We start from the raw sequence: 12,546 nt of genomic DNA, 5'->3' as shown, positions 1-12,546 counted from the left end.
GGTGAAACCCAGCAGGGATCAATCCTGGCGGTGTTCAGGGGACCATATGTATTGTCTGGGATTGAACCACATGCATAGGAAGTACCCTCCTCGCTGTATTATCATGTGTCTGCTAGACTGCATAACTAACCACTGCTAAAAAAAAGTTTCGTCCTACACCTCAACTTCTTTTTTTTTTTTTTTTTTTTTTTTTTTTTTTTTTTTTTTTTTTGGTTTTTTGGGCCACACCCTGTGACGCTCAGGGGTTACTCCTGGCTATGCGCTCAGAAGTTGCTCCTGGCTTCTTGGGGGACCATATGGGACACCGGGGGATCGAACCGCAGTCCGTCCTAGGCTAGCGCAGGCAAGGCAGGCACCTTACCTCCAGCGCCACCGCCCGGCCCACACCTCAACTTCTTTACAATTTATTTTTTATATGAAAAAGAGCATTTAGGATTCTAAAAAGCATTTCTAAAAGAAATGAGAAAATTTTTTTTGAACCACACCCAGTTGTGCTCATGGCTTACTCTCAGCTCTGCACTGAGGGATCACTCCTAACGGTGCCACTCCTTTTTTATTCCAGTCCTTTTTTCTTTCTTTCTTTTTTTTGGGGGGGTGGGGGCACAACTGGTGATGCTCAGGGATTACTCCTGGCTATGTGCTCAGAAATTGCTCTTGGTTTGGGAGACTATATGGGACGCTGGGGATTGAACCGAGGTCTGTCCTGAGTCAGTCGCATGCAAGGCAAACACCCTACTGCTGCACCATTGCTCCGCCCCCAGTCTTTTTATTTTAAATTAGAAATGATATAAAAATAGAGGTCCTTCCTATAACACAATACCTAAAATTAAGAGGCTACCAACTCTAAAAATGCTTTGGTTTGGGGGTCTGGGGAGAAGATCAAGTGGTAGAGAATGTGCCTAACACGAATGAAGCCTAAATTCAATCCCAGGCATGACATGGGTCCCTAACCATAACAAGGTGGCATCCTAACACCACACAGGGCAGCAACAGCCGAAGTACTACACCATTGCAAGCCTTACATCCCTGGGCCTACGACCATTCCACCAGCACCACTGAGTAAACCTCCTGCAAAAACTGGAGGAAAGGATGATTGCCTTCCATACGGCTAAGCCAGGTTAAACATCTAGCACTGATATGGTCTCCTGAGCCCATCAGGAATAATTCCTGAACACTGCTAAGTATGTATAGCTCAGAAGAAAAAATATCTGCTTTGTTCTTGGCCACACTCTCCCAGTTCTGTGCTCAGTGGTAATGCTTTTGAGAAGCATGTGGTGAGGGGAATTGAAGCTGGACACTCACATGCAAAATCTGTGCTTAGTTGACATAGCTCTTCAGTTTCCCTATAAAAAAAAATTTTTTTTTTTGCTTGGTTGGTTTCTGGTCACATCCTGTGGTGTCAGGCCTTATTCCTGGCTCTGCACTCAAGAATCACTCCTGAAGGTGCTCAGGGATGGAACCTGGAGTGATAGTGCAAAGCAAGTACCCTACCACCAGTACTCTTGCTCAGTGCCCTTCTAAAAAAATTTTAACTGAAAAATAAAAAATAAAGTAGAAAGCAAAATGAAAAACTGTGAAAAATATCTACAACATATGTCAAAGACTATGAACTAATTTCTGGAAAACAATAGAAACAATATGAAATATTTCCACAGAAAGTAAATTAAAGAATGAGGGTAAAGTTTAGTTGCAGAGACATGCCAAAGTGCAAAGGCCTTGGATTCAATTCCTAGCACCAATAAATAAGAATAAGATAAGAAGATATGACAAAGAATACAACATAACTTATATGCCTACTTAATTGAAAAAAATGAAGAAAATATGCCAGTTTAACTGGCAATTTAAAAGCTGTAATACCCATTATTCAGTTACCTCTGACTTATAAAGCCAGCATTCCATCACCAACAATATTCATGCAAAGGTAGAACCTTATGGAAGGTGACTTGATAGCATTTATCAAAAATTCAATACTAATTTCCTTACACCCAGCAATTGTACTTCTAGGAATTTACTCTAAGGACAGACACCTTAATGTGTACAAAGTTAGATGCATACAGGGTATTAATTGCATCATTGTTTGAATTAGCAAAACTACAAACATCTTAAGTGCTCATTCAAAAAGAAAGAAATACAAACATGTCTCCACTCAGCCATTTACCTTCTCTAACCCTTCTGAAAGATATACATAAAAATGTATCACCAATTGTTCCTAAGGAAAAAAGCCAGTTAGAGAGATTCAAGAATGAAGTGGAGGTAAGGCGGAGGTTCGAATCCCGGCATCCCATATGGTCCCCCAAGCCTGCCAGGAGTGATTTCTGAGCATAGAGCCAGGAGTAACCCTGAGCACTACCGGATGTGACCCAAAAACCAAAAAAAAAAAAAAATGAAGTTGATAATTGGCCTCTAATACATGTTCTTTTGTACATTATGGATTTTATAGCAGGAATACACACAGTGTAAATTTCAAGAGTCCAGTATTGTTTTTACTTAGTTTTACCAATAATTAACTTGTTCCTCCTCTTTGTCAGCTTTCCAGTTCACCTTAGCAACAATGTTGAACTGTTTTCCTAGCTAACACCTGGTATTTAAACAGACTCATAGTTGAATAATGGATTTATTATTATTAAACAGCAACGTAAGCTTTGTTCTAATCCTCATGATCTCTTTGCCTCTAAACTCCACTTCAACGTACCACACAAAAAGCAGTTTCTGTCCTTTACTGGGTGTACAGGGACTGACAGTTGGGAACTCTGAAGAAAGAAATTGGATTTCTTGGCCTAGGGGACATATTATCCTTATTGCAATTACTGGGACAGGTGAGAGACTTTCACAGGGTTTCACAAAATTTCGTCTGTGCTGTCACTACAGATGTAAAATCAGTAGTTCTCTATTTTTCATGTTTATGAACTTTATTTTTTCCACATTAGTCCAGAGTCAAAATAGTGCTACAGGAGATTAAACCACACACATTAATAAAATTAACAGGAAACTAATTGCTTACATATATTGATCATGTTTGATTTAAATTTAGAAATATACATGTGTAAACAGGGCATACATTTCATGACTTGATCATCCTGATATATATACATACCAACCATTATGTATGTATTATATATATACACGAATAAGAAAGCAAATCATGCCTAATAAAAGGAATCATACAAATGATAAGCAAACCAGGGGAAAGTAACATGGTACCATGAGTGTATAAAGGGAGAAGAGAATAGGACAGAAACATTAGAGAAAGTTGTTCTGAGAAACACAATATGACCAAGCAGAGAACCAAGAAAAGAAAAATTAAGAGAACAGAATGGGAAGTGAGAAAGAGAGGGAGATCTCCTGGTAATGGAATAGCCTTTGCAACAGCCTATGGCAGAAAAGGTTAATGACATGTCTAAGGGGGAAGGAAAAAATGTTCTTAGGAGTAAGAGAACATGAAGAACTAATGAGTTAGAAAGGGGCTGGGCGGAGCCGGAGAGAAAGCATGGAGGTAAGGCGTTTGCCTTTCATGCAGGAGGTCATCGGTTCGAGTCCCGGTGTCCCATATGGTTCCCCGTGCCTGCCAGGAGCAATTTCTGAGCCTGGAGCCAGGAATAACCCCTGAGCGCTGCCGGGTGTGACCCAAAAACCACACACAAAAAAAAAAAAAAACAGAAAGGGGCTGGACCACACAGGGACTTTGATGTCCTATGAAGGATTCTGGCTTATCCTAAAAACAACAAAAATTACTAAAGGATTGGAAGCAAAATGGAAAATGGACCTGTGCTTGCCAAATATCAGTGTACTGCAGGAAGAAAATACCCTGGGTACTACTGCAAGGAGACCAAGCAAGGAATAATGATAATGGATTAGTGTTATAGAAAAAATGTGGGTCTGGAGAGGTGGCGCTAGAGGTAAGGTGTCTGCCTTGCAAGCGCTAGCCAAGGAAGGACCGTGGTTCGATCCCCGGCATCCCATATGGTCCCCACAAGCCAGGGGCAATTTCTGAGTGCTTAGCCAGGAGTAACCCTTGAGCATCAAACGAGTGTGGCCTAAAAAAAAAAAAAAAAAAGGAATCGGTGATTGACTACACCTGAAACACAGAGGAGAAGAAAATATTAAAGAAGATTCATAACTGCATGAATAAAAATTGCTGGAAGAGAATACACTCCAGGAAAACTGGGTTGTTTTGTTTCCTACATGGCTCGCTAGAAGAGATGCAAAGAATAAGGAAAGATCTGGATGTTCAATATCTGAAAGACTTGATTAAAAAGGACAAAAAAATGGGTTTAGAATTTAACTACTTAAAAAAATATTTTTAACTTCCAGTATTAACTGAAAAAAAATAAGCCTAGACATTTCTCACTTTCCCTTTCACCAAAAATCTTTATTAAACAGATCAAAATTAAATCATTCAATCGAGGAGAGAAAGGGGTGGTTTCCAAGGCAATCGTTGAGAGAATAAAGAATAGGTGAGAAAAAAGAATTTCAAAGTGAAAGCTGAGACTCTCCCCCCAAACATTACCAATTCTAAGAGAAACACACTTGAGGGAAGAAAAAATAAAGCATCAAAGGAGAAAAAGGGTAGGGGGGAAAAAAGCATTCTAACCCAATGCATGAATTTTTACATTTTAAACACGTTTGCCTTTACCTCTGGACAAATGGCTGTTCTAGGCCTTTTGTGCTAAGGGATTGCAGAAATAACTCCACACCTAAGCCCCTTATCAAATAGAAAACATGGCTTCCACTGCCATCAGGCGGTAGCCCTGAGGAACTGCACCAACCAGATTCTGGGAGCCTGGATATGCCTAAATGAGTCTCCCAACTTAATTAAGCTAAGATCAAAGACCTAAAGATTGCAGCAGTACAGGGCAATCTGGTGAGTCTTCGGCAAGGCATTTACCTTCTGAGCTGTCAAAACACTGTTTGGCTGTGTACTTCGGGTTAAAAAATACTTGTCAATTTTTATTCATGTTAAAATACCACATTTTCAGTAATTCTAAGAATGACCAGTCTTACATTGTCAACCCAAACTCAACCCCAGGTATTGTATATTGTATTTCTTTTAAATTACCTTCCTATTAATTTTAAAGGTGTGTATAAATGGGTTCCTGTGCATTGCTACGGCACATTAATAACTGTATCACACACATAAGCAATTGTTTCATTGAATATGCACAATTCCCTTTATCTTCAAATCAATTGATAACAATTGATTTTTTACTACTGCTTAGAAATACAAGAAAACAAAACCAGCATGTTCTCAAAACTTTACATCAGCTAAACACATACATCACTAATAAAATCAACATTAACATTAGTCAAAGAAAACATGGTGAATGATTAACACTTTATTCCTGATAGTTTTCTTTGGGGTGAAAATAAGCTTGCTTGATAAAGTGTCATTGTGTGCAAGAATCGAGTCCTTGCTTCCTTACACTATACTTAATATTCAATTACAAATGCACCTGGTTCAGATTGTTTTAACACTCAAAATCCATTTCAATTGTCTTGTTTTTCTTTTCTTTTTTTTTTTTTTTTTTTTTTTTTTTTTTGTGGTTTTTGGGTCACACCCGGCAGTGCTCAGGGGTTACTCCTGGCTCCATGCTCAGAAATTGCTCCTGGCAGGCACAGGGGACCATATGGGATGCTGGGATTCGAACCGATGACCTCTTGCATGAAAGGCAAACGCTTTACCTCCATGCTATCTCTCCAGCCCCATGTCTTGTTTTTCAAGGCATCTAAACTCAAGGATAGGGAGGAATTTCTGGCCCCTGAAGTGACAGAATGGTATAGGGTCCATTTTTTCCTCAACTCTAAATTAGCTGTTTTACAGGGTAGATATGCAGAAATGTTCCTCACCAACTATAATCTTGGTCTTAGTCTTCTTCCCCCCGCCCCCCTGGAGATCCAGACACTTATGATCCATCCTGGTTTTTGGACATTCCAAACTATTGAAGAATCGCCTCGTTTCCCCTGAATACTCGTGGCACTTTCCCCACCCACCCATCCATCTATCCATTCATCCATCCATCCATTTCCTACCGCCCAGCCCCCATTCCTTCTCCCTCTCCTTGTTGCAAAATACCTAGCCCACAGCTAGAGCCGGCTTTTATTTTTTTTTAAATAATAACAATCATAAATCATCACTCTTTGGCATGCTCTTTACTCTCCTGGCCTCAATGTAAGCACCTTTTAAAGATTTAATGTCTCCTAACTAGGCACCACCACCACCACCACATGGCCTGAAAGCAAATCAAGGAAGAAAAAAAAAAAAAAACTGCGGGAGGGAGACGAAGACTGAGGACGGACCTGGTAAGGGAAAACATTGGAGAATGCCAATGAGACAGCGGCCCTGTCCTTTGGGAAAGAAAAAATAAACACACAACTCTGAGCACAGTGCTTGCAACCAGAGCCTAAGCAAATAAATAAATAAATAATAAATAAAATAAGAAAGATTCCCTCCTGCCCTCCCCCTCCCTGACCCCAATGACACCTTTTCCAGGGCTCGGACCCGTGCCCGCCTCCTCCAGCCCCTCAGCTCCGACGACAAGCCAAGGCCTGCCAAGTGGCAGGCAAGCAAGCAAGCAAGCCAGGGAGGAAAGACAAGAAAAGAATAGAAGAGAGTGACCTTCCTCCCATGCATCCAATGCATCCGTCCGCCCCTCCATCCCGCCCGCCGCCAGCTGTCAGGCTCGGCCCCGACCCCGGACTCACCTGGCAGGTGCGGCCGCCCGGAGAGTTGCACGAAGCGGTTGAGCTGGCCGCTGCCCCGACCCCCGCCGGCCCCGCTCCCGCCGCCGCCGCCACCACCCGCGGCTCCGCCTCCGCCTCCCCTCCGGCGGTTCCTGTCCCAGCCCTGGGCGGCTGACATGACCCGCGAAAGGATTGCCGCAGTCTGGTTCCGGCCCTCCCCAGGCCCGTCCGCACTTAGGCACCGCGGAGCCTCCTTCCAGGGCTCCTCGGGACCCGGGAGACGGGCAGGGGAAGGGAAGGGGGAGCCGAACTCAGTTTGGACCAATGGCTGAGCGCCTTGGTGACAGGGAGCCAATGAGCAGCCGTCGTCTTGGGAGGTGGAGGGAGGCGGGGAGAGACGTGGTAACCATAGCTATGGCTCCAAAAAAAAAAAAAAAACCCACCGAGGGAGGTGGAGCAAGGCAGAAGCAGCCGCTCGCCGAGCGCATCCGACGGCCCGGCGGCCGGGCTGGAAGGAGCCAGGCGGGCTAATCGAAGGCCGAGTGAGCGAACTCCCCATCCCCGGCCTGCGGGAGTCCCAGCGACCCTAGACAGACTCTCTTGCAAGTTCAGGATTCAGGAACTCTTAGAAACATTGAAATGTGAAATAAGAGGCGCACAGAAATGCTTTATCTGGGCGACATCGTGTCCCCCCCAGGACTACACACACACACACACACACACACACACACACAGCTGGGCGAATTGTTTAAGGACAGATTTGAGATCTCTTCTTTGCCAGAACTACACACACACACACACACACACACACACACACACACACACACACACACACACACACACACACACAGAGCTGGGCGAATTGTTTAAGGCTCACCAGGAATTAGAGAAACGAAAATTAAAGATCTTGAATTTGAGAAACCATTTCTGGTACATAAGTGAGGGCTGAAAAAAATTAAGAATATAACATCATGTAGTGGAAGGCTTAGCTAGGAAAAGGTCATCGAATTGATGTGTAGTGACTATGTTTTTGTTCAAACAGAAACCCCTTTTGCTTGTTAAAAAAAAAAAAAAACTCGGGCCCGGAGAGATAGCACAGCGGCGTTTGCCGATCCAGGACCAAAGGTGGTTGGTTCGAATCCCGGTGTCCCATATGGTCCCCCGTGCCTGCCAGGAGCTATTTCTGAGCAGACAGCCAGGAGGAACCCCTGAGCACCGCCGGGTTTGGCCCAAAAAAAAAAAAAAAAAAAAACTCAGGTTAATGACATAAACAAGTACAAAAGATTTGATTAAAGGAAACTGCAAATGGGTCCATGAGATACTCCTATTGTTCCCAAACAAAATGTTGGCTTTGCACTTACTTAGTAGGCGCAGTGCAACATGGATAGAGACAGATCTTCTATAAGTGATAATGTGTTTTATACCTGCTAGTGGTTGCTGGCAATCCTGGACATTTCTTGGCTCACAGTTGTGCTGCACCAGTCTCGTCCACCATCATATCACGAAACTACTCTCCTTGAGTATCTGTATCCAAATTTCCTTCTTAGAAGGACATTAGTCATGTGAATTTAGGGCATACCCACATTTAGTATGACCTCCTTGTACTTGATTGCTTCCTCATAACTGCATTTCCAAGTAAGATCACATTAACAGGCTCCAGGGAAATATAAATTGGGGACAGGAACACTATTCAAATCAGAATGTCATCCAATTAAACAGATTCCCTGGCATAAATTTAAACAGTATAAACTCTAAAAGAGAGAAAAAGAATATGCTAATGGTTATTGTGTTAAACAGGTAGTTGTGTGTGTGGTGTCTGGAACAGAACCCAGGATCTCATATATGCAAGACATAAAGCTTTATATTTAGCACATTCGTGGCCCTCAAATTATAGTTTTTTAGATTTCCTTATGCCTGTTGTCAGAATGTCCTGGCATAGGTTTGATACGGTAATATCAAACCAAACCTTCAGTTTTACCAATTTCCAGCACAAGAAAAAAAAAGAGATTTTTAGATATGAATTCAAAAGCAATGGGTCCGAGGGATAGCACAGAGGGTAGGGCATTTGCCTTGCAACGCAGCTGACCCGGACCAACACGGGTTGGATCCCCAGTATCCCATATGGTCCCCGGAGCCTGCCAGGAATAATTTCTGAGCAGAGAGCCAGGAGTAAACCCTGAGCCTCACCCAGTGTGTCCAAACACCCGCCCAAAAAAAGCATGAATATATCTAGTGTCCAAGTAAACTATTAGAATTCTTCTAGAGATCAATTCCTGTGCCTGCTATGTAAAACTCATTTGTCATAATCCGTCTCTAGAAATTTGCAAATGTGCCAAGGAAGGTATCCATTTAAGAACCAGAGTATATAGATTTAAAAAAAAAAAAAAGAATGAATGAAAGTACTTTCCTCAGATGGTTGAAAAAAATAAAGCTCTTGGGCCGGAGAGATAGCATGGAGGTAAGGCATTTGCCTTGCATGCAGAAGGTCGGTGGTTCAAATCCTGGCATCCCATAATGTCCCCCGAGCCTGCCAGGAACGATTTCTGAGTGTAGGGCCAGGAGAAACCCCTGAGTGCTGCTGGGTGTAACCCAAAAACCAAAATAAATAAATAAGTAAAGCACTCAGGGCATGAAAAGATTAGGTTGAGGGGCCGGGCGGTGGCGCTGGAGGTAAGGTGCCTGCCTTACCTGCGCTAGCCTAGGAGACGGACCGCGGTTCGATCCCCCGGCGTCCCATATGGTCCCCCAAGCCAGGAGCGACTTCTGAGCGCATAGCCAGGAGTAACCCCTGAGCGTTACCGGGTGTGGCCCAAAAACCAAAAAAAAAAAAAAAAAAAGATTAGGTTGAATTTATTGCTCACTATAGATAGTGAGAACTTTGTGAATAACACTTAAACTTCAAACAGATTGGCAAACTTATGTTAGATTATATTTATTTATTTTGGTTTTTGGACCACACCCGTTTGATGCTCAGGGGTTACTCCTGGCTATGTGCTCAGAAATCACTCCTGGCTTGGGGGAACCATATGGGACGCTGGAGGATCAAACCGAGGTCCTTCTTTGGCTAGTGCTTGCAAGGCAGACACCTTACCTCTAGCGCCACCTTCCCGGCCCCCATGTTAGATTTTTTTTAAGTGAGCAATTGGAGATCTTTTAGAAATCTACCAGTAAGTGTGTTGACATCATTTGTGGAAACAATAAATTAATGATATTTGTTCATTGATTGGCAATTAGAGAATTGATTATTGAAATGAGTCCCTTGGTGATGACTGATTTTAGGGTCCATGGTAGGGCATTTGCCTTGCACGCAGCTGATCCAGGACAGATGGTGGTTCGAATCCCCCAAGCCTGCCAGGAATGATTTCTGAGCGCAGAGCTAGGAGTAACCCCTGAGTGCTGCTGCTGGGTGTGACCCAAAAACAAAAACAAAACAAAACAAAAAAAGAAATGAGGAATGTGGAAGGTTATAAAAAAAAAAGTTAATAGAAGTTTTGAATAGCAGAATAATAGAAGCTGAGCAAAAAATCTTAGAGTTCAAAGATAAGAAGGAGCATCATCACCAGGTATGGCCCAAAATACAAAAAAGAAAAAAGAAAAAATACTGTGAAAGAGATAAGTAGCATAGCAGAGAACTACAGGAAAAGTTCAAAAAGAATAATATAAGGGAGCCAGAGAGATAGCATAGCGGTAAGGCTTTCATCTTGCACGTGACTAACACAGAATGGTCCCTGGTTCAAATCAAGCATCCCATATGGTCCTCCGTGCCTGCCAGGAGCGACTTCTGAGTGCAGAGCCAGGAGTAACTCCTGAGCACCGCCGGGTGTGACCCAAAAACCAAAAATATAAAATAAAATAAAAGGCACTCACTAACAGGTTGTCCTTTACTAATTTAAGAAAGGTATGTCGAAGCCTAACTTAATAAAGAATTTTATAGGGGGCCAGGCGGTGGCGCTAGAGGTAAGGTGCCTGCCTTGCCTGGACCCCGGTTCGATCCCCGGTTTCCCATATGGTCCCCCAAGCCAGGAGCGACTTCTCAGCGCATAGCCAGGAGTAACCCCTGAGCGTCACCGGGTGTGGCCCAAAAACCAAAAAAAAAAAAAAAAAGAATTTTATAGACGGAGAGATAGCATGGAGGTAAGGTGTTTGCCTTTCATGCAGAAGGTCATTCGTTCGAATCCTGGCCTCCCATATGGTCCCCTGAGCCTGCCAGGAGTGATTTCTGAGTGTGGAGCTAGAAGTAACCCCTGAGTGCTGCCGGGTGTGACCCAAAACCAAAAAAATTTTTTTAAACATTTTCAATAATATTTATATTGTTTTAAATAACTGCAATTAACACAAGCTTTTTTTAACGGGATACTGGGATTCGAACCACACACAGTCCGTCCTGGATCGGCTGCATACAAGGCAAACCACTGTGCAAGGCCCTACCACTGTGCTATCTCTCCAGCATGGAGAGTGGAATTTAACTTTGAGATTCTATTGAGTGAATAAAGCAAGAAGGATTGTTAGTAATTCAAAGAATAATCATTGTAAAGGAAGCCTCATACCCAAATCATCAGGGGGCCGGGGAATGCGGTTCTGGAAGTAATACCGGCACAAGAAATAATCCACACAAGATTAGGGAGATGAAACAGGTTCAGTAGCTTCCACTACGAATCAATCACAACACAGGTCAAGGCACCCCATTGCAAGACAGCTAGTTGTGGAAAAGGGCGACCTGAAGTCTTTCACTGCAGAGGCCTTTATGGGGAAGAGCAGGACCAGCCGTGGGTGCAGAGAACAGGTAGCAGTAGAGGGCCAGACCAGAGGTTCGTCCAACCAGGAAGGGATGGATAATCCCATCCAGGGAAGTAGTCATCATGATTAGGATAAAAACCCGTTACTCCTACGACTACAAAACTGCATCCCCGGGGCCGGGCGGTGGCGCTCGAGGTAAAGTGCCTGCCTTACCTGCGCTAGCCTAGGAGACGGACCGCGGTTCGATCCCCCGGCGTCCCATATGGTCCCCCAAGCCAGGAGCGACTTCTGAGCGCATAGCCAGGAGTAACCCCTGAGCGTCACCGGGTGTGGCCCAAAAAAAAAAAAAAACAAAAACAAAAAACAAAACTGCATCCCCGTTGTTGCCCACCCCAAGAACAGTGCCAGAAGATCATACTCAAATATTCTGTGGGACAAAGGAATGAATGGTTCAATCCTATCAGACAGCACAGGCTGCGAAGCCCATCCATAGAAGCCACGGCTTCTCAGAAGGAATCTTCATTGATTCTCGAGTGACAATCGCCATGACCTCTCTCCCTCACTTGTAAAGTAGCTGGCACAGAGAAAGGCCACAAGAATGAATAGGGCCGGGAAGGTGGCACTAGAGGTAAGGTGCCTGCCTTGCCTGCGCTAGCCTTGGACGGACCACGGTTCAATCCCCCGGCGTCCCATATGGTCCCCCAAGCCAGGAGAAACTTCTGAGCGCATAGCCAGGAGTAACCCCTGAGCGTCACCGGGTGTGGCCCAAAAACAAAAAAACACAAGAATGAATGAATTACTGGAAGGCTTCCCATTAACCATCACTGCTGAATTTGGAGCGATGGTGATTCAAAGCCCCCTAAACACCCCAATGCACTATTAGTGCATTCATTCATTCATTCATTCATTCATTCATTCATTTATTTATTTATTTATTTATTTATTTATTTATTTATTTATTTATTTATTTATTTATTTATGCACTTATTTATTAGTGCATACAAAGAACCTGTAGCATTTGTTCCAAGCCTAGCCCCACCTCCCGGAGCCTGGGAGCAGCGAGTGGCTTTTGTTGTTTTCCAGGTAGTCCAACTAGGGCGGGCGCGGCGGCGGCGGGCGCTACGGGTCCCG

The 12,546-nt window shown here is 43.7% G+C and overlaps 2 protein-coding genes across 2 annotated transcripts in view; one reads left to right on the top strand and one right to left on the bottom strand.

Annotated features, from left to right (window-relative positions):
• KLHDC10 (kelch domain containing 10) overlaps positions 1–6,933 on the bottom strand; it is a 72,360-nt gene extending 65,427 nt beyond the window's left edge. The window contains exon 1 of the mRNA XM_049774954.1: positions 6,700–6,933. Within this exon, the coding sequence (XP_049630911.1) occupies positions 6,700–6,856 (157 nt within the window). The 5' untranslated portion in view covers positions 6,857–6,933. The remainder of the gene's footprint in view (positions 1–6,699) is intronic.
• UBE2H (ubiquitin conjugating enzyme E2 H) overlaps positions 1–12,546 on the top strand; it is a 325,238-nt gene that overhangs the window by 50,459 nt on the left and 262,233 nt on the right. The gene's annotated exons all lie outside the window — the stretch shown is intronic.

This window comes from Suncus etruscus, chromosome 1 (genome assembly GCF_024139225.1).
Source record: "Suncus etruscus isolate mSunEtr1 chromosome 1, mSunEtr1.pri.cur, whole genome shotgun sequence".
Taxonomy (NCBI): domain Eukaryota; kingdom Metazoa; phylum Chordata; class Mammalia; order Eulipotyphla; family Soricidae; genus Suncus; species Suncus etruscus.
The sequence above is the reverse complement of the archived record's forward strand: the minus strand, read 5'-3'. Positions and strand labels throughout refer to the sequence as shown.